The sequence below is a fragment of the Pelodiscus sinensis genome, chromosome 10, assembly GCF_052426305.1.
Source record: "Pelodiscus sinensis isolate ZL-2025 chromosome 10, ASM5242630v1, whole genome shotgun sequence".
In the NCBI taxonomy this organism is placed as follows: domain Eukaryota; kingdom Metazoa; phylum Chordata; order Testudines; family Trionychidae; genus Pelodiscus; species Pelodiscus sinensis.
In genome coordinates this window covers 35,800,373-35,821,140 of record NC_143061.1, presented here as the reverse complement: position 1 = coordinate 35,821,140, position 20,768 = coordinate 35,800,373, and the positions used below count along the sequence as shown (strand labels likewise).

At 41.8% G+C, this 20,768-nt stretch overlaps 1 protein-coding gene across 6 annotated transcripts in view; it reads right to left on the bottom strand.

Moving 5' to 3' along the window:
• Window positions 1–1,071: 1,071 nt before the first annotated feature.
• TRIP12 (thyroid hormone receptor interactor 12) overlaps window positions 1,072–20,768 on the bottom strand; it is a 183,630-nt gene continuing 163,933 nt past the window's right edge. For all 6 annotated transcript variants that reach the window (XM_075937625.2, XM_075937628.2, XM_075937629.2 and 3 more), the window contains 5 exons: window positions 17,648–17,812; window positions 6,566–6,679; window positions 5,225–5,319; window positions 4,887–4,990; window positions 1,072–3,307 (listed from right to left, as the gene is read on the bottom strand). In XM_075937625.2, coding sequence (XP_075793740.1) covers window positions 3,111–3,307; window positions 4,887–4,990; window positions 5,225–5,319; window positions 6,566–6,679; window positions 17,648–17,812 — 675 coding nt within the window. In that variant the 3' untranslated portion in view covers window positions 1,072–3,110. The remainder of the gene's footprint in view (window positions 3,308–4,886; window positions 4,991–5,224; window positions 5,320–6,565; window positions 6,680–17,647; window positions 17,813–20,768) is intronic.

The window sequence follows — 20,768 nt, the reverse complement described above, 5'->3', positions numbered from 1 at the left end:
TTTTTACATGTTTACTTGTGTGTTATCTGTATAAACTTCAATGCAAGTTTAATTATAAAAAATGACAAGCTGAATGGTTTTTAGAGATCAGGGATATGACAGATTAATGTCTTTAACAAGGAATAAGTCTAGGGTGAACAAGTTTTCAAAGGCCTTGTCTACCCAGTGTAACCTAAGCTGCTAATTAAAAACAAACAAACCATACACAAGAGGTCTAGTTACAGGTGTAAAATCCTCTATAGAAATTTACACAAGAATAAATCTGCCTTTTTCAGTTTAGGTTGTTGCTTTAAAAGAGATTTAAACAATGTCAAAAATAGCTTGAATAAAAGTATTCACATAGTATAAGGGGCGCACGGCAGGGGGCTATACATGTATAAAACCAGTACAATCGAGCCAGGAGAAAAGATTGCATGTTTCTCAGATTGCAAAGACCGTTTTCCTTGAATTATAACCATGCTGGCTAGGGGTTTAACTGTTGAGCAGTTTGCCTTTTGTATTGAATTGTATGACATGGGCAAATATCCCTTAAAGATTAGGACGTATCCACCAAATTAAATTCTAGTGTGAATTATCCCCTTTTCAACCCACTTTTTCCTGAAGAGTTAACCCCAAAGCATAATCTGCCACCGTATAATTCTCTGAAGTAATTTTAGAGATACACTTAGTGCTTGTGAAAGGTCATGGAAACTGGTCTTCAGTTTATCCACAAAACAGATACAGCACAGTGACAGGTCATGCAGACTTCCCCACGCTGCCCTGCCAATGTGCCTTTATGCTGTCCTGGAATAAATCTACAGTTCAGTTTTGAAGTCCAATCAATCCATTGTCTGTCTGAAAGTGACAACTAAAATATCAATGTTCAACTCTGATACTAATTTTGTGAAGTGAACATTCATCCACAAGCACATGGACCGAGACCACCAACATCTTGTTTTTACATAGGCAATTGAACAGTCACCAGACTGCACAGCACCAGACTGCAATGGACTTTCAACTATCATACAATGGCTCTTACAAATTTGAGAACTCCTCAAGTCAATGAAAGCCAGATTCTGTAGGGAGACAACGTGGGTAAAAAAATATCAATACAGATGATATTTTAATACAAAATATTAGCTTTTTACACAAGTCAGTTTTTTTAAAATATAGAACCTTAAAAAATGAACAAGTTGCTATCCACACACTATAAACACGCATCTTTGTGCTCAGTTTGATCAAGTTTTCAGAACAATTTTAAACACCAGTCCATATTTTAAACACTGCCTTTAACTTTTATGAAATCTTTGCCACATTCTGCTCTACCAATATTATATGTACAGTGTGAAGCGCCTTCATTCACTTTTAATATGATAGTTAAACTGCTCAGTTATCAGATTCTTTGTGCAATGATTTCACAGTCGACTGCTCATGACAAGTTTGCATTACAGTTCTGTGGCACCTGGTATGAGCAACCACATGTAATTCTGTGAATGTTAACTGTAAAGAATGTCAGTTACATGTATTGAAATACATTTTTTCAAAGTACAAGTTCTTCAGCTAAATAAAAAAAAAAATATTCATTTTGGGGAAATCTCAACTGATTAACCAGAGTTTTCAACAATTGCTGTGCACTGAAAAATTCATTTTTGATTTCTCAAAGTTGAATAAAATAATTAGCTATTTATCAGATTTTCATAGAGATGAACTATAGCATGTGCATCTCAGGAATGTTTGGAATCATCTGTTTTTGAACCCATAGAAAGGAAAAGCTTTCCTTCCTCTTTATCCACATTATCTAAGTTAAATAGCAGATCTTACAAACTCTTGTTTTAAAAGTAAATCATCCACAACATGTGGGCAGTTAACAAAGGAGATTTAAGATGATTTACTTGTGTTGAAATAATTTACACAATTGAACTTATGCATACAGTAGAAAACTATAAACAAAAAGGTGAAGCAAACTTTTTTATTTATATTCAGGTAAAAACATTAACCTGATGAAGTAAATTATTGCAGATTTGAGAAATCAGCACATAAAACAGTTGGACAGAGCATTGCTTACAGGTGCTTTATCTGTGTCAAAAGACAAAGGCTGAACTGTTTGTTCCAAGCTAGCACTGGGGGGTAGGGGGCAAAGAGGGAGGCTACAAAAGTAAATCTGAACGTAAGACAAGAATAAGAAATTTTTTTCTTACTTGAACAGGGAATAAAACTGCTAATTTGTCTTTTAAAAAACTATACATCAATTTGAAATGTTCTGGCCTTATAATAATAAATACTGGCCAGCCCAATCTGTTGAATTTTCAACTACAGAAAAGAAAGGAATTCTTCCTAGTTTCTGGAAGAGGTTTTTGTTGCCTGAATCACTGTGTAAACAGTTCTAGAGTGTTATCTGGTAAAGACTGTAGCTAATATATCCTACTACTACGTTAAAACTAAGCTCTACCTAATTACAAAGGCTGAATTATATTGACAATATATATTTTTAATTCAGTAAAATTTAAATTATATCTTAATTTGAGAGAAAAACATGGAGCAATAAATGCCCATGCTAGCCAAAATGTAACAATTGTTGAGTGTTGCACACAAAAAAGAGCCATGTGAATTGCACATCAGACAATACAAGAGGAAGGGAAAAAATCAGAGGCATGTGAAGGTACACAGAACTAGGCTACTAAACTAGATTTGTCAAATACAGGTGTATTTTAATTTCTGTACTTATGTACAAAACTTGTCTTTGGAGGAAAAAACTGCAGACTTAGCTAGATGGATACACACAGCCCAATATTAAACTGCACAGCGACATTTATTGTTCCAGCCTGGAAAAACATCCCTTTTTTAAATTTCACACAGCAAAGCAAGTTAAAAACTTCACTCATCAAATAAATGATAATTTAAACAAGAACTTGCTAAAGAAACCTTGTCACAACAACTTTTTAGGGCCTGATCACTTTTAAGTCCATTGGGCCTTTAATGAATATCAACCAAGTGTCTTTGTTTATAATCTGCAAGGCGTTTTTCTACAACAAGAAGGCGTAACACGTTTCCTTGACTCAGGTGATACATTTAGAAAAGAATCATGATTTTCTCTTTGCTGTAACAGGCAGACATTGCATTTTTCATTGTGATCAGGAAAGATGGAATGACTGCTGCCCTTCTCTTGCAGCTATCAAGAGTTTTTCACGCATTATCTCAATACTTGAATAGTCCGGCAACTTGAGATAATTCACACAAGTCATTACTGAGGGCAAGAAGTCATCTGGATTTTCTGTAGACTCAAATGTCTTGCGTACAATTGTCAGTGGAGGATTCAAACTTCGAAAGCCTGAAAGAAGGAGAAAAGGTCCACTGTATTTGTCTGAATCTAATAGGAAAAGTGCTTTTTTCAAGAAACAATGCTGAAATTACTATTAAACTGATGCTAACTTAACATAGTTTGCATTCCAAGTGATGACTCTTCAACCTTTGCTTAAGATTATTTTCCACATCTATTACCACAACCTTAAAACTGAATATAAAAAGCTAGATGTACTTTCAATTTATGCCAAACTAATTTTGCTTTTTAGTTAAAGTGATCAAACTAGACAAATCCATTTCACTTTTTGGTTCCTTTGGCACTAGTACACTGTGGCAATCTATACATGAAAACTCAAGAATGTAAGTAGGGCCAAAGCCATACTCAAAGATTTTATATACAGTAAAACTCCATTGGTCCTGATGGTCCGGCACCATCGGGAACCTGGAAGTGCTCCGGGCAGCCGGACAATTGGAGCTGCTCTGTGCCTGGCTTCCTTGATGCAGCCGCTGCTCAAACTGACCAGCAGTGGCTGGATCGGGGACACCTGGGGCAGAGCCGGACTATCGGAAGGAGGAGTTATGAGGGGTCTGGGGTGGCATCCCGCCCCACCCCAGACCCCTCATAGCCCCCCCCCCCCTTCCGATAGTCCGGCATATTTGATAATCTGGCACCCCCTGGGTCCTAAAGGTGACGGATTATCGGAAGTTTACTGTATGAAGCAGTTAAGAAAGCTGGCAAAAGGTATTTTATCTATAACTATTTTGATTTTTTTTCAAGTATACTTCCGTGCAGGAGGTAGATTTCAAACACAGAAATCAAATATTCTCAGTTTTTCTTTTTATTCCTGTTCCTTCAAAAACCTGCATCCTCTTTTCATACCCTCTTCTACATATTAGGATTCAGAATCCATGTTTCTATGTGTATATTCTGAATAGGAAATTTTAGTGACTGTGCTTCCTATAAGAAAAAATACACTGCTATTTTATATTTTGGCCTACCATAACTTATTACAAGTCATCTCGTGGTCCACAATATAACCAGGAACATTTGTTTAAAGTAGACTATTTGTCATACAGCATGATAGCACCTATAAAATATTGCATATTGCAGACGACCCCCGACTTATGACGTGATTGGTTCCTGGCGAAGTGTCACAAGTCGGGGGCGTCATAGCTTGAACCCTCATTGATGACAGGCGCCATGTGCAGTCATAAATGCGGGCTGAGGACGCAAGTCAGGGGGTTTCGGCCCCTTCTGCACTTTAAAAAAAAAATAGTTGTAAGTGCAGGTCGTCAGAACTCGGGCGGTCGCAACTCGAGGGTTTCTTGTTACTATAGTCTAGCTTGTAAAATTATTAACTTAAAATCTTTATTAAATTCAAGACACTTATTAATGCAAATGTCAAAGATTATTTTAGTTGAACTATTCCAAAATAACTTATAGCATCCCAGACTTCTCTTAATTGAAATGTCAGTTAACAGATCTGTAGGCATCTATTGAAGTGAAATGAACAGAAATGGTTTTGAATGATTTAGAAACGCATTAGCAGTGTTGATTTATACACACAAGTGCAGACATGATGTCAATATCCATTAAATAAACCCACCTCCTACTGGCAGTCTAGGGCTACCAGTCACAAATTGAAGAAATAATCTTTGTTGCTCACTATCAAAACTACTAAGAATTTCAAACAGGTACTTCACAGCTCGACTAAAAGAAAAAACACAAAAAACAGTTAGTTATTTTTAGAAGTATGTATTGTAAAGAAAAGAATAAAAGCTATCACAGCATTAACCACCAAGTCTCTCACACAGACAGTGTAAATTATAAAGCTATTTTCTTCCCAAAAAAACCTCTAAGATGTGTTTCATCATTTCACGTACAGCAACTAGGAAAGGTACTTAATATATTTCAACATATCTCCTAGTTTCAAATCTATATTACCTGTCATGTGTATAACCATGGTCTGGCCTGCAGCATTCCATTAATGTCTTTGCATCCCATGTGTCTGTTTTACTGCCACACAGGAGCTGATCCAACTACAGATTTAAGCAGAGAGAACAGGTTTGTCCTAGTGCTGATGATGAGTGAATACTGTACATGCTGGAACAACATTCAGGAAAGTTACAGTAGCCAATTTGTGCAATACTACACGGAGCTTATTTGACTTCAATAGTCCTAGCCCAATAATAGCTTCATGTATTAAATCCTGACATCTTCAGATCTCCTCCGTCACGAAGGTGGGAGGGAGGGGGTCCATCTCTTCCTGTAGTTAGAAGCAGTCCAAACTTTAGTCTCAGGCTATGGGAATTAGCCATGCCTGAATTTCAATGACATTTGGGTACTTAATAGTGGGAATTTTTTGTTTTAAGAATTCAAGTGGATTTAACTGGGTGCCTCCTTCTCCAGCGGATTAAAATAAGCTCCTTCTTTTTACTTTCAATGCCCTTTGCAGCCTCTCACAATCATACACCATCTCTCAGTATGCTCAAAATGTCAACTCCTGCCTCCACTCCATCAGCAGTGTCAGGCACCGTTATCTACAAGTTAAATTTTTAAACAAGCACTTTTGTGCTCTCCCCCATGTTACCCCTAGCACTTGGAACCAACACAAAACTACCTCACTGCTTCCGTTCAAGTCCCTCTATTCCCATGATACCTACTAAAGACTTCACAAATGATTAGACAGCTGGTATGCTGTGACCATTGCCTATCATGGGGATCATGCTCATCGTATCTTTTTGCTACCACATCCAACTATAATCACCTGCTGTCTCTTCTCTTGTATTTAGATGTAAGCTTTGTGGAAAGGGTCTTAGTTCCACATTTGTACAGAAGTGAGCACAATAGGGAGTCCATGTCTACAACCAGTGATTGCTCCCAAAACCACCACCACTACCTATGAGGTTTCTTGATTCCTGGAGTGTCCTCCAACATATCGGGAATATGTTAATCCAGAAATTTGCATATAGGGTGGATTACTTTCTTTGGCAAGAAAAACAGTTTTAATATACTAAATTTGATACAGAAGAATATTAAATTGACCTCCAAAACACTAATTAGAACTACTGTTAAATGCAGAAATCTCACAACATGACAACACAAGTACGCAGTATAAAACTCATTGAATCATCTTCGTTTCATGAATATATCACTCCACCTGTGTAAAAGTTAAACAATAACCTGCTCGTAGCTAAATATGGGGATAAGAATTTAGATTAATATTAATCTATAATCTTAGCCCCATAATAGATTGATATCAGTTATAAATTGACATCTACCAACCTCTTCAGGATAGAAGTACTGAAGATGACTGAGAGGGAAGACTGATTCAAATCCATCTCTGAAGGAGTCAAATTGTCTGGAAACACCTTCATTTAGTGCCCAGAATATAACCAGCTGTTAAAAAAAAACACAGTAAGTGAATAGGCTATGTGACAAGATATGTGAATATTCAACAGTGGAGTTATACAAAAGATATGACAACTTGGTAAAAGAATCACAACACAACCACGTATCCATATAAAGATGTGTGAACCTGAGCTTGATTAAGTAGGTGCTGTACAGTATTGCCCCACTTCTGTCACTTCTCACCAGCCCAACACTAGCCACCCATCAGCTGTATTATGTTGAAATGTAGCCTTCTGGGGGTGTTTGAAATAGAAATCCTTCAGATTTTAGGCAACAATACTGTATAATTTTTCTTGCTAGACATGCATGGATTGATTTTATAATGCATTGTCATATGATAATTTTGCTCCCCATTATCCCACAAGGTTTAATGGTTTAATGGACTTTACAGAAAGTGTGTGTGTGGGGGGGGGGGGGAGGGGGGAGGAGGAAGGGGAAGAGGAGGAAGGTAGCTCCTTGCCAGATAGACTCCAATAGAGAAGGGAAGTAGGATGGGTTGTGGGGTGGACATGTGCAACATCTCAAAAAGCAATAGTTATAGAAAGGTAGATTACAGACACATGCACAGCCCAGCCCCTAAGCGATTGCATGTGCCTATTCCACTGTTGGTTACTCACAAATAGATTAACATGAAGACGGGGTTTACCCCAACAGCAATTGTAGAATAGCCAATCCAAAGCTGGCATAGTTACTGAATTCAAAGGAAATAGCGTAATGAACATCAACTGTGAGAACAGATGACCAGGTTGCTGCTATGCAAATATCTTAAATAGGTCCTTGTGCTAGGAAAGCTACTAAAGCTGCTTGTTAAATGAGCCAGTATTCTAGGTGACAGCAAGACATTCACTAGTCTGTAGCACAAATAAATAAGAGGAAATCCTCTGAGTAGAAACCAATTTAAACTTTCATGCAGTCTGCAAATCTGCTGAGGATCTATAGGACTTAGTGCAGTCCAAGTAAAATACTAATCATCTCTTCACAGCCACTAAATGAAGCTTCTACTCATCTAGAACCATGTGAGGCTTTGGGTAAAATGTTATATAAATTACCTGATTAATGTGGAAATCGCAAGCCATCTGTGTCAGGAATTTTAGGTGCAGGAGGGAAATGATCCTTATGGAAAACTATATACAGAGGCTCTAAAAGTAAGGCTTACAATTCAGCCAAATCTGACTGCTGAGGTTTCATGGCCAGAAACACCATTTTCAAAGAGAGAAGTTCAACAGAGGCCAACCTGTGGGAGGTTCAATTACTTTTGTTAATGCCAAGCTGAGATCTCTTAGGTGAACAGGTTCATGCCCAACCCCTTTTGAAATCTAATTGTTATGGGGTTAGAAAAACGTGATTATCCACAGGAGAATGGAATGCAGAAATAATTGCTAAGCTGCTGGACCTTGATGTTTTAGGTGCAATAGATAATTGAAAATGATGCCTGCCTTGGAGAAACATTTCTATTGGGACAAGATAGAAAAATGTTTTCATTTGGCCAAGTAAGTACTCCTATTGAAGGCTCTATGCCATTTGAAAGCACTTCCTGAATACCTTCCAAGCAAAGTAATTCTCAAGTATTAGCCATGATAAATCCACTTGGTCAAGTGGAAGGTCCATAGGCTGGGATGGAGAAGATGGCCATGGTCCTGAGAAATCAGATCTGAAATGAATTGAAGAGATGGACAAGGTTTCACTAACTATGCTAGAAGGGTTGAGACCCAATGTTGCCAAGGCCATGGTGATGCTATGAGTATAAGGCAAGCATGATTCTGCTTGGCACCGAACAGAGTTCTAGGTAATAATGATATCAGAAGAATGGCAAGCACAGCAAGACATTGGCCCGTGATAACAGAAAAGCATTTTTCAAAAAACCTGGACTGTGACATCACCCCCCCCCCCACCTGCCTGGAGCACAAGTGATGCCATTCTATGTTGCAAACAGGTGCACTTCAGAGTCACCCACAGCTGGTTTGGATGGACCTACTCATGTGCAGGTGTAGTGATCATTTGTAGTGAGCAAAGAAGGACCAGCACAAGCGACTTGCCAACATGTTCTGCTCTTTTTGGGAGGTAAACAGTTTTGAGATTAATGGAGCTGGTTATGGAGAACATCTGAAGTACAATTGCCTTCTGGCACAGTTTGGGTGAACACACTTTTCCCTGTCAGTTTACACAGTCCATAGTTGCCATATTGTCCATTGAACACTAGACTTTTTTTCTTCACAGTATGTGGATGGAAAGTCAAACAGGTTAGACAAATAGCACTCTAACATTTACGTGAGCCCTCAGCTCCTGGAAGGACCACAGCTCTTGAATTTGTAGGATTTTGATGTATTACCCACAACCCAGGAATGACGCATCCATGAACAACAAGAGCATTGGATGCAACGACACAAAAGCAACTTATAAACAAAAGTTCAATGGTCTGTCCACCCCCAGAATTGAGACACCAGTGTGCACTGAAGTTATGGGATGTGCTTTTGGATCCAACATCAGGTCTTAGCATGTTTGGTGTCTTGCCTGGGGCAGAAATGCATCAGCTTCCATAGCATCCAAGAATGGTTTTGATCAAAAAGAATAGTTTGAGGCTTTAAAACTGATTCAGACAGATCAGTAACAGCCCCAGAGCACTGAAGCAGGAATGAATGATTGTTATGCTGGAAATTATTTAATATTCAGACCAGCCTCTCAGCAGCCAGTCATCCAGGACTGCATTTATAACCATTCCCCTCAAAGGAGAGGTACCCTGGACTGAGCTGCTGCATCCAATCAAATATCTTGCCCTCCTCTACTATCCAATGAACTCCTGCCTGGAGTCCTCCAGTAGCCTTGTATTTAAATTTCAGGATGTTTTCCCATAAGAGAAAGTTGTAGCAACTTAGGAGAACTTGCTGTTAGCAATTCTAAATCATAGGCTCATATCCAAACAAATGCAGCCTCGGATTCTCTACCAACCTTTCTGTGGTGTCACCACTTAGTAGCTTGGCTCACCTGCTCTTCAATAGCTGCCACCACTAAAGAGCTTGGGGGGAGGTGAGGGTAGCTTTATTCTAAATCCTCAGAAGATACTAGCATTTCCCCACTTGCCCGTTTAGCCATATAAAAGAAGGGGCCTGCCAAAGAATTGAGTCTCCACAATTGCTCTGTCAGCCAGTAATGCCACTTTGGAAGGCCCCATAGAGGCTAACGTCCACTGGCTTGTTTGACTTCTCACAGATCTCTTCCACTTGAACATTTAACACCAAAGCCATTGATAAACCTTTAAAATCTCTTGTGGTAGTGAATCACTCATCTCTAAAGCTTCATATGGTCTTAAGCAAGATGATGCACTAGGTCACTGAGGCAAAAACTAGTCTACCTCTAATGGTGGTGGAACTGTCAGAGTAACCTGCAGCTGCTTGGTATCAGTTGTGGGCATCTGGTAATGTTTCTGTGGTGCTCATGATCGTATGCACCCTTGAGAAAATCAACAGAAAAGGCGAAAAAAGGCAAACCAACTATGTCTATAAAGACTACTGATGATGTGGGCCCATGGCAATGTACTAGTGGTGAGAATGCTATTACATCCATGAACCCTACTAATGCAGGGTAGGCGTTCCCTCTGCTATGGGATACAAGAGACCTCATTTACAAATCCAATAAAGATGAAACCAAGTCCAACAATAGTGGAGAAGAATGTGTGGGGGTAGGAAACCAGTAAAGCCAAACTCAGGGGTAGTGATACCAGCTAGTTCCAGTCTTACTCAGGAAACATATTGGCCTCTTGGGGCACCACATACTGTTGTGGAGCTAGTGTAGGAATTAGTTTTTGTTACCAACCAAAACCCATCCTGTACAATAGGAAACATCAGTACCAAAAGATCAAGGAGTTTTCTAGTATCATCAGTACCAAAATTGGGTCTTGAGTTTCATATCTTTGTATAGCAACTTTTGGAGCCAGTCTTGACTGCCTTGGTAGAGATTCTGGAGTCAATGAACCCTTCTTAGCAGAGGAACTCTTGGGGGGAGGGAGGGGGACACTTTCCTTCAGATCCCTCCTGGAGTCCTTGCTTTCCGGTGGCCTCAGCACCAATGGTCTCGCTGAATGAGATTTACATCTCTTCGTTATTAGAGACACTGAACATGGTGCTAAAGACATCTTGGGAGACGTACTCAGTACTGATGGTACCACTTGGAGTATGCTCTGAACATGAATGCTATGATGCAGAGCAAACTGCCATCTCCAGAAGGAGAAAGTCCCATTGCTCTATTTTTTTAGTGCAAGGTTTAAAACCCTCCAGAATGGGACACTTGTCACCAGTGTTCCCTCTAAGCTGGGCAGCAGCACAGCTTCACAGGTCATTAATCAGCCCCACCCAGTCAGTCAGCTCCGTGCATGGAGCCCATAGCCTCTGACCAGGCGAGGCTGTGCTGCGGCGCAGCTTAGAGAGAACATTGCTCATCACTCATGTGGCATTCCAAACATTTTAGGCAGCTGGGATATGGATCACTGACTAACATCAACCTGGCTCACAACCAACAGGACTTAAACCTTGGAGAGCCAGGCATGGCTCCAGTTCCGCTCCATGTCCAGGGGCTTGTCTAGACCACGTGGAAGATTCGAAAGAGGATATGCAAATTCCATGGGAAAATAGTCGGGACAGAGCTTATTTGGCAACCCCCTCCCCTTTTTGAAAAGCTGCGTAAACCTCATATTTAAAAAGTGAGATCGGAAGCTATGCAAATTCCCACATAATTTACATATCCTCTTTCTAACCTTCCGTGTAGTCTAAACATAGCCCAGGTGATCAAATTTAGTCCAACGGCTCTAAAATGCTGAAACCTACCAAGATGAGCTATACTCTATCTAACCACTATTAAATAAACAAGGTGGATACAAAGACTAAGGGAAATAAAACTGTGATATCCCTACAAAGGCAGCACATTCAGTAACAAACATCACTAGTGGTAAGGAGGAGCTGGGGGTGGCAGAGTTTAGGACAGTTTCATTCTGCTATATCTGTATGCAGTAGTGCACAACAGCAAATGGCACTTAAGCAACATGAATGCGAACTACTGAGGGAAAATGTTTTCTGACATCTATACCCAAGGCACACACAAAATTATATATGGAATCATTCTTGAACTACCTATTTACAGAGCGGTAAGACCACACAACACATCAAGCAAAGAGGCTCAAAGTCCTGAGTCATGGGTAGTGAGAAGGAACTGAGTGACAGTTGGTATTGCTTCACCCTCTGTGTCCTCAATAAGAAGCACGAGGTCACTCAGGATATAAGCACTACCCTCAGTGGGACACTGCTGGTCCAAAGAATCTGAACTCAAAGCATGGAATGCATACAAACTGGTGGTGGCAAACGTATCGACACAGCACTCAATGTATGGGAGTTGAAAACTTGACTGCTTACATGATCAGGCAGAAATTCAAGAACTAAATTTTCTAAGTGTGTTACCCACCCTCTTGCCCAAATAATGGAAACTGATCACCAGAGCATTTCTTATACTGCTTATTAGTTTATTTTGGTTCTGTGAAGCAGGAAATTGGGGGTGTTCTAACTACTATTGCCAGTGACCATCTGAAATGCTTTGTGGAAGTGAGTTCTGATGCATACAGGGATGCGATTGCTATTTTAATCAATCCAGTTGCTAGCATAGACGAGAAAGTGCTTCAAGCAAGACTCCGAAGATCATTTTCTTTCACATGGCTATCTGGGCTTGCAGTAGAAGAGTCCCAAAGTATTTGCAGAAGCCAATAATCTTACGTAGCAATGTGTTGCGTTACTAGTTCAACACTTGGCCCAGTAATTTCTGATTTTGTTTTCAGAGTTGCTGAGAACCCACAGCTCCCAGTGAGAAGTCATGCTTTTTATAAGCACATACTCCATGGATACAAAAAAAGGACGGTTGCTTACTTTTTGTAAATGTTATTCTTAGAAATGTGTTGCTCATGTTCCATTCCATGTTCCGTTCCATTCCATATATGTGTACGCATGCACATTTTCCAACAAATTTTTACCCTAACAATACCTAGGCGTGGCACTGCTGTGGCGTTGTACAAAAGCCACAGCCAGCTCCTCACCCAATCAGTCCTTCTTGCCAGTTCATTTTGACAGAGGGGAGGTGGATGGGATTTGGAATAGCCATGAACACCACATCTGAAAGAACAGTTACAAAAGGTAAGTAACCATTTTTTCTTCAAAAGATTGCTCATGTGCTTTTCAATATGTGCCTGACCAACAGCTCCCTTGGAAGAAGGGTCAAAAGTCATCTAGGGGCAGATGCAAAAACTGCCCTGCCAAATGCTGCACCATCACAGGTGTGTTGCACATGTCTGAAGGGCTGCATAGACAACCATGTCACTGCTCAGAAGATGGCCTGGATCAGAATACTCTTGAGGAAAGCTGCCAAAGATGCCTGGGCTCTAGTGGAGTGAGCAGTCACTGGAGGGGACAGTAGCTTCACTAAGTCGTAACACACGCTTATACAGAAGGTGAGCCAGTGGAACAGTCATTGAGAGGAAATAGGGAATCCTTCCATCCTCTGTGAGCAAAATAATGAGTTCTGGTGACTTTTGAAACTGCTTCGGACGTGACCAGTGGATGGCGGCAAGGACCACCACCTAAAATGCGGTACACTGTGAAGCATAAGTGACTATAGCACACTGCTTTGTAAATGTGTGCTTAGAGGTCCATGTTGCTGCTCAACAAACGTTACGTAGGAAGGCCATAGAGGTGGCCATTGCTCTAGTGGAGCATGCCCGCAATTGGGTTGGTAATGGCACCTTATTGATATTATAGCAATCTTTAATATAGTTTCTTAGCCATTTTGAGCCTCGGTTTTGAGATTGCGTGGCCTTTGGAGCGATCTGCTATGGAAATGAACAGTTTAGAAGAGCATCTAGGTAAAAGGTAATCACCCGTCGAACATCCAAGGAGCGGAGTTGTGCCACATTAGCATCAGGATGAAGCTTCTGGTGGAAAACGGGTAAGTATACAGGTTCACTGAGGTGTAAGTATGCAACTATTTTTAGGAGAAATTTTGGATGTGGCCTTAACACTACTTTGTCTTTGTAGGAGGTCTTAAATAGCAGATCTGCCATGAGTGCGGCCAATTCGCTGACCCTCCTTGCTGTTGTGATTGCTAGTAAGAAAGTAACTTTTCTGGAAAGATGGGTCAGAGAGTATGTTGCCATTGGCTCAAATTGAGTGTGGGTTAAGGTGTTACGGCTGAGGTTGAGATCCCAAAGTGGCACGGTCAGCTTTATTGGGGGAAGGTATTATTAATACCTTTTAAAAATTTCTTTGTTGTCGGATGTTTGAATATAGTGTGACTATCATGCTCACCTGAAATAGTCACTAAGTGGACCTTTATTGAGGAGTTGGAGAGGTTCTGTTTCTTTAATGAGAGAAGATACTCTAGGACCATCATCAGTTGTGTGGAACAGTGCTGCAGCGTTCTGTGGTTTGCCCACTTAGAAAAATGGCACCATTTCTGTAAATAGGTCCTTCTTGTACTCTGTTTGCGACAATTCAGGATTATAGTGCAAACTTCCTCCAAACAGGTCTGGTCTGGTCTTTTGTACTCATTCCTGGAAGACCTAGGCCTCGAGGTGGAGCTTCTGTATGTGCATTTTGCTAACAGCACTGCACAGTTTGCTATCCTTATCTCAAGGACTGCAAAAAGGATTATGATTTCCTGTCCAGAATGTCCAGTCTCTTCCATTCTTTGTTATGAGGCATGGATTTGTATTGTGTGTTTGCTTACCCCTATTGTGGGCTGCATTAACCACCAACAAATTTGGTGCTGGGTGGGTGAACAAAAATGCAGCCCTTTTAGCAGGAACATAATGCTTCGAGGCCTGTACTATGCTGGTCAATTTGTGCTGAATCTCAGGAACATCGACTAAGGAGGTATTTGCCACACTCTTGTAAAGTTGTCCCCTGCTGTTAGGGGAGGAGACATTATCGTCTCATCCAGAGAAGGTGAGGAGATGTGTAAAGGAGACAATGTGTCTTCCTCCTGAGAGTCATCCAGATCTTCCAACTTCTCTGATGTTGGATCCTGTAGCTGCTGGTGGCCTGGAGACCATGGACTCAGGTCTAGGTGGCGCCGACAACTGTGGTATTGGTGCTTGAGCCTTTAAGGAACCCCATGGATCCTATCCCTGCCACGGTTGTGGGAGTGGAATGGGAAGGAGTCATGGAAAAGGTTGCCACATCTGGAGCTGTTGCTGCTGCTGTACCTGCGTGGTTGGTTTTGGAGAAGAATATTGTGGGGAGAAGGTGATCTCCTAATTGTCACTGTTACTAGAAAAGGGAGGGGCTGAGCTTGATGGCGTTGCAAGCTTGCTTGATCCCTCTAATGTTGGTGTGGCGTCAGTACCGAATAACAAGTGTGCCCAGTACCGATACTACTGCCAGGTCTTGGTGTATAGACAGTGGCCTTGGTGGAGCAAAGGTTGGTACTGCTGGTGCGGAGGGCTGTGGTCGTTGTGGTACTATGTCTCCCTGTACTCTCAACATAGTCGGTACCAGGGAAAGTTCAGTACTTGGAGACAGTACCAACTTTGTCAGTGTCTGTATTGGCAGCTCTGTTCAGCTCTTGGCCACACTATGATGTGGCAGTTTGTGTACAGTTTGTCGGTGTCAGCACTGCAGTGGCGGTCTTCTTTGGTTTCGGTACTGAGACAGCAGGGCATGTGTCTTTAGTGGACACTGCCCTTCAGGGTTTGTCTGTACAAGACTTCACCGGTGCCTGCACATCTCCCGAAGCCTGTGCCTTAGATGAGGAAGGCTTGTGCTGAGGGGATAACCTCTTTGGTGGCCTCTCTGCCAAAGGTCAAGTGTGTTTTCTCTTGGCGTTTTTTTTGGCTGGAGCCTCCCTCGGCGTGGAAGGCCCTTGGTCAGAAACTGTTGTTGGGGGGAGGGGGCAGCCAGGGTGCCAGTTACGAAGCTGGCCTCTCTACCTTCTCCATAGTGAGAAGCTTTAATGAGAGCATCTTACAATGGTGGCAGGCCTTCAGCGAATGGTCCTGGCCTAGGCACCAAATACACTTGGGCATGCCCATCAGAGATGGGAATAGTACATCTGTACCAGGGATGCTAAAATGCATCTAAGTAACCAACCACGTAAGCACTGAAAACATTCAGTGGTTACATATGGATGGCAGTCAGCTCCCCGGAAGCCAGCGTACACTGGAATCAGTTTTTAAGCCTGCTCCCCATGCATACTGGGAGCTTGCATGTAACCATGAATGTAAATCGATGAGCCCAGGCTCACTGGTTTAACATGTACTAGTCTGCACCAGTGCCTCCTGGCAATGACTGCAACAGGAGCAATGCCAGGATCATGAGCAGTACTAAGTACTAAAGGATGCCGAAGACTCCTCTCCTGAGTCTGACTAGCACTCTGTGATGGACCAAGGTGGTGCTGAGCCCGAAGGTGACGGGGAGGGGTACCTAGGTGATGATACTTCTCTCATCAGTGTGGCCGGTTTCCTTTTGTGCTGTCAAGATGGTTCCACTATCAGTGCCAGCATCAGAGCTCCAAGCACTGGTGCTGTAGGGGCTGGTACTACCCTTAATGGCATTGCCAGCATCTGTCTCACAGCATATGGAGCTACAGTCATCTGTACTGGAGGTAATGGGCCTAGCACTACCAGTACCACCCAGCAGCTTGGACATCAACAAGGAGCTGGATGTTGATGCCAGAGGTGCCGAAGACAAGAAGGTCTCTGCCACCCGTGTTGATCTCAGTGGTATTTTGCAAGGCATGTAGTCAGTCCTCCCATGTCACTCCTGCTTGATATGGCTTAGGAGAGTGGGACATCATCTCAATGAGATTCCTTGCAGCCTCAAAAGATGTCTGGCGCTGACAGAAGATCAATATCCTCTTACAGCCAGTTCCCGTCCAGGGAGACTATGACCACTGGGTTCAAAGGCAGTGCCGGTGGTGTCACAGGAGGCGGGCTACAAGTGGGTGGCCTTGCACTGGGCATGCCCCACCAGGGCTCTTCTACAGTTCCTTAGCTGGCCACCAGCCTCTGCCAGTCTTCTTTCTCTTGGCTAGCACCTGTGTCTCACGCTCAACCCTGCATGGGGGAGAGGGGGGGGGGGAGGGAAGGCTATGGACAGAGCATTCCTTCAGTGCCAGATCATGTAATGACACCAAGGCACCTCTCACTACTGATGCTGAGGACCGCATTGCCACCTCTCTTAGGAGAAACTTAAACCAATGGTCCTGCTCCTTCTTTGTCCAGTAATAAAAGCTCCTAGAGATGGGACACTTGTCCTTTTGGTGTCTCTCACCCAGACACTTAAGTGAACGAGTGAGAGTTTCTTCCTTGGGAATAAACTTGCCCCAGCTCTTGCAGGCTTTGAATCCTTGAGAGTATAGCATGCCCCGAGACCAGGGCTAAAGTGTGTGTGTGGCGGGGGGGAAAAGGGGAGACGGGACAGCAATACTATGTACTCAACTAACTACAGAATGTAACAAATAACTATAATGAACACTGAAAAAGCTTTTCCAGTGACCATAATGAACGATAAAGAAGGAACTCAAAGGGTGTGGGTCAGCTGTGCCACATATATACTGCTACAATGCCGCCATGCTAGGGGGCTCCACAGCCAATCCTACAGGTACTGCTAGGCTGAATGCTTTCCGCAGACCATGCACACATATTGGAATGCACCTGAGCAATCACTCAGGAAATACATTTATTGAAACTTTAAGAAACAGATGTTTCTACAATCAAGCTGTATAATACTAATCACAAATACTAGGAGTCTATTTTCTTATCCCGATATTCACACAAACAGAAGCAACTAGGTGTAAACTACTAATACTATGACCAACATGGAAAAAAAAGCAATTAATATATATATATGAAAATAAACATTGAACTAACTATGAAATAGAAGAATTAGAGGACTTTAAAAAAAATATCACAGCTTCACTTTTACGTACTCTGAGATATTCTTCTAAATTGTGGATGGTGACAGGTATATCTTTCCCCCCTTTTTTCAGCTCTATATTGGGAAACCCAGGTAATGTGAAATCCAGTCCTAGATCTTCCACTGAGCAGCCATTCATATTGAGTGTCTCCAATGCATACTGTAAACTTTCTTTGGTCTAAAAAAAAAAAAAAGAAAAGAAAAAGAAAATTAAAGCCAGCAAGTAATTAACTTTAGTTTATCAACAGATTATTTAGCATTCTAACGTTTAACATTGATAACATGGTACTCAGTGCAGATCAGATACAGATGACAGATTAAAGGGGAACACTTATTCTATATACACATTAAAAGTTTATGAATCAAGACAGTTAACAATATCTGCCTTGACTTTGAACAAATCTGGAAAATGACCAAAGCACAGTTTTGGTGATGTTTCTGTAATTACTTTACTTCAGAAGCAGAAGCAGCCACATAGCAAAGACTGGTGTGAAAAAACACCACCACAAAAAACAAGGCTTTGTTTAAAGCCAACAAACAGGTTTTCAAAAATAGAAGCCATCAACTTAAAAGCCAAGAATTACATTGATTTTCTGAGGAGAAGATTGTTACTGTAAATGAGGGCTGTAATAAGCACACATACTATTTTCCATCTTTTTACTGTTGGGAAATTAAAAATCACATTTGGGGAAGAGAGGGGGAGAAGAGTCAAACTTGCACATTTAATAGTAAGTTTTCATGTTCATGACAATACATAATGAAAATTCAGGACTCAAAGTGAGTACTACTAGTTCCTATCGGCAGGTGGGGAACAAATTAGGTGCCAATATGCTGGCAGTAAAATGACAAAGTATGGGGTTTTTTTAATTTTAAAAATGTCATGTCAAAAATCTACCACCATTCTCCTAAAAAATGTTGTTGATATTTATGGTTAATAATGGAAAATCCACAGAAGTCTAAAAATACACACATTTCAAAAGATATCTGAAAACAAATAAAACTGGAATTTGGAGTATTTATTGCACAAATCTGTAAATTAACAGATGCTTTATGGAAATCTGTGGAGTGGTTTTAAGTTTTCTTATGCAACACAAAAGGTGCCTTAGCTGCATTACATACAAAGATGTAAGTGTCCCAACAACAGTTTAGCAAGCTTAGAGGTTTTTCTTGCAACAGATTAGGAAACCCTGTTGTAAAAGTTTTTTTAAAAAGCCTTTAAGGTGAAATGGAAAAGATTTAAATTAGTAAAACTGTTTAAAATTGTATGTTAATAGCTTGTGTTAACTTTAGGCAGTTAATAGTGTAAAGTTAGCACAGGCAGTTAACCTAAAATTTTGAAATGTTTACAAATTTAAATTTTTTAATTCACTTTAAAGGGTTCTTTTTGAACACTGAGGGTATGTCTACACTACCCCGCTAGTTCGAACTAGCAGGGGTAATGTAGTCATCCGCACTTGCAAATGAAGCCTGGGATTTGAATTTCCCGGGCTTCATTTGCATGAAGCTGGCCGGCGCCATTTTTAAATGCTGGCTAGTTTGGACTCCGTGCTGCGCGGCTACACGTGGCACGGACTAGCTAGTTCAGATTAGGCTTCTAATCCAAACTAGCTGTACGCCTCGTGGAACAAGTACGCTTTTGAGTTTCTCTTTCAACAGTGAATGACATCGTTAACATCAAAAGCAGTGCACAGGAAGTCCTTCAATCCACCTTTAAGTCTTCTATTTAAGCATATGTAAACGCTATGAGACAGAGGTGTGATTCCAAGATCACATACACAAACTGGAACTTGACCTCTGAGCTAGCATGCTAAAAATAGCAGCATTTACTACAGCTGCAGCACAGGTTAGTTATCTGTCCCAGTACCATGAGGTTCAGGTAGGTTTATACTAGGGATGTAAAAATGTGGTAAAAAATGCAACTGTGTAACCACTAAAAATAATAACAGTAATACCGCAGAGACAGCAGCATGTGTAAAGCTTAAATAAACTTTACACTGCAGAGCCGGCAGCAAAGCCGCCTCTCCAGGAGCAAGGCCAGCAAGGGCTGCTGTCCCTGCTCCCAGGGAGGACACGCTGATGCTGTTCCCGCTCCTGAGTTGCTCCAGCCCCTACTGATTAACCAGAACTGGTAAACCTCACCGTTAAGGTAACCTAGTTCTGTGGTCTTCAATCTTTTTAACCACAAAAAGATCACTTTTTCAATTTAAGTGTGATGTAAGTTCTACCTCAAAACCAAATACCCTTGCCCAGCTTCCTTCACACACCTTCTGAGGCCCCACCCCTGCTCCATCCCTTCTCAGAGACCTCACCCTGTTCACTCCATCTCCTTTCCTCCCTCAGCCTCATTCACTTTCACCAGGCTGGGTAGGGGGCTGGAGTGCAGGCGCTGGTCTTGGGCCAAAGGGCTCAGAGCATGGAAGGGGCTTCAGGCTTAGCCCAGGGCAGGAAAATTCAGGTCCAGGAGGGGGTTCAGGATGCAAGCTCTAGGAAGGAGTTTGAGTGCAGGGGGACTCACGTCTGGGGCAGGAGACTGGGTGTAGGAGAGGGTTCAGGGATGGAACAGGGATTCAAGATGCAGACTCCAGCTGGGCACCATTTAACTGAGACTGCTTCCGGATGGTGGAACAGTGGGGTTAAGAGGCAGGCTTACTCCTCCCCTCGCCCTGCACCACTCCTGAAAGCAGCCTGCATGAACAGCAATAGCTCCATGCGCTGCCTCTCATCTACAGGCACTGAGCCCACAGCTTCTACTGGCCACGGTTCCCCATTACTGATCAATGGGAGCTTCAGGAGCCATGTCTGCAGGCAAGGACAGCATGTGGAGACCTCCTGCTCTGCCATTCTCAGGGGCTTCAGTGACATGCCAGCCAGGCAGCCACTTCCATAAGCAGTCATTACCACAGGGATAATTACTCCATCCACAACAGGTTAGGCATTTTAGAACTCAGTAATCAAAGTATGAAATTTAAGCGCAAGAGAGAAAAGAAAATTATGAAATGCACAAACCAGTCAAAACCCAAAAATAACCTGCTTAGCAAGCAGTAAAAGTAGTAACAACAACCCCCCATGTATGTGTTGGGTTGGAAGATGCAAGTGAAGGGCACTGTGTGGGAGAGAATGAGACACACCCACAG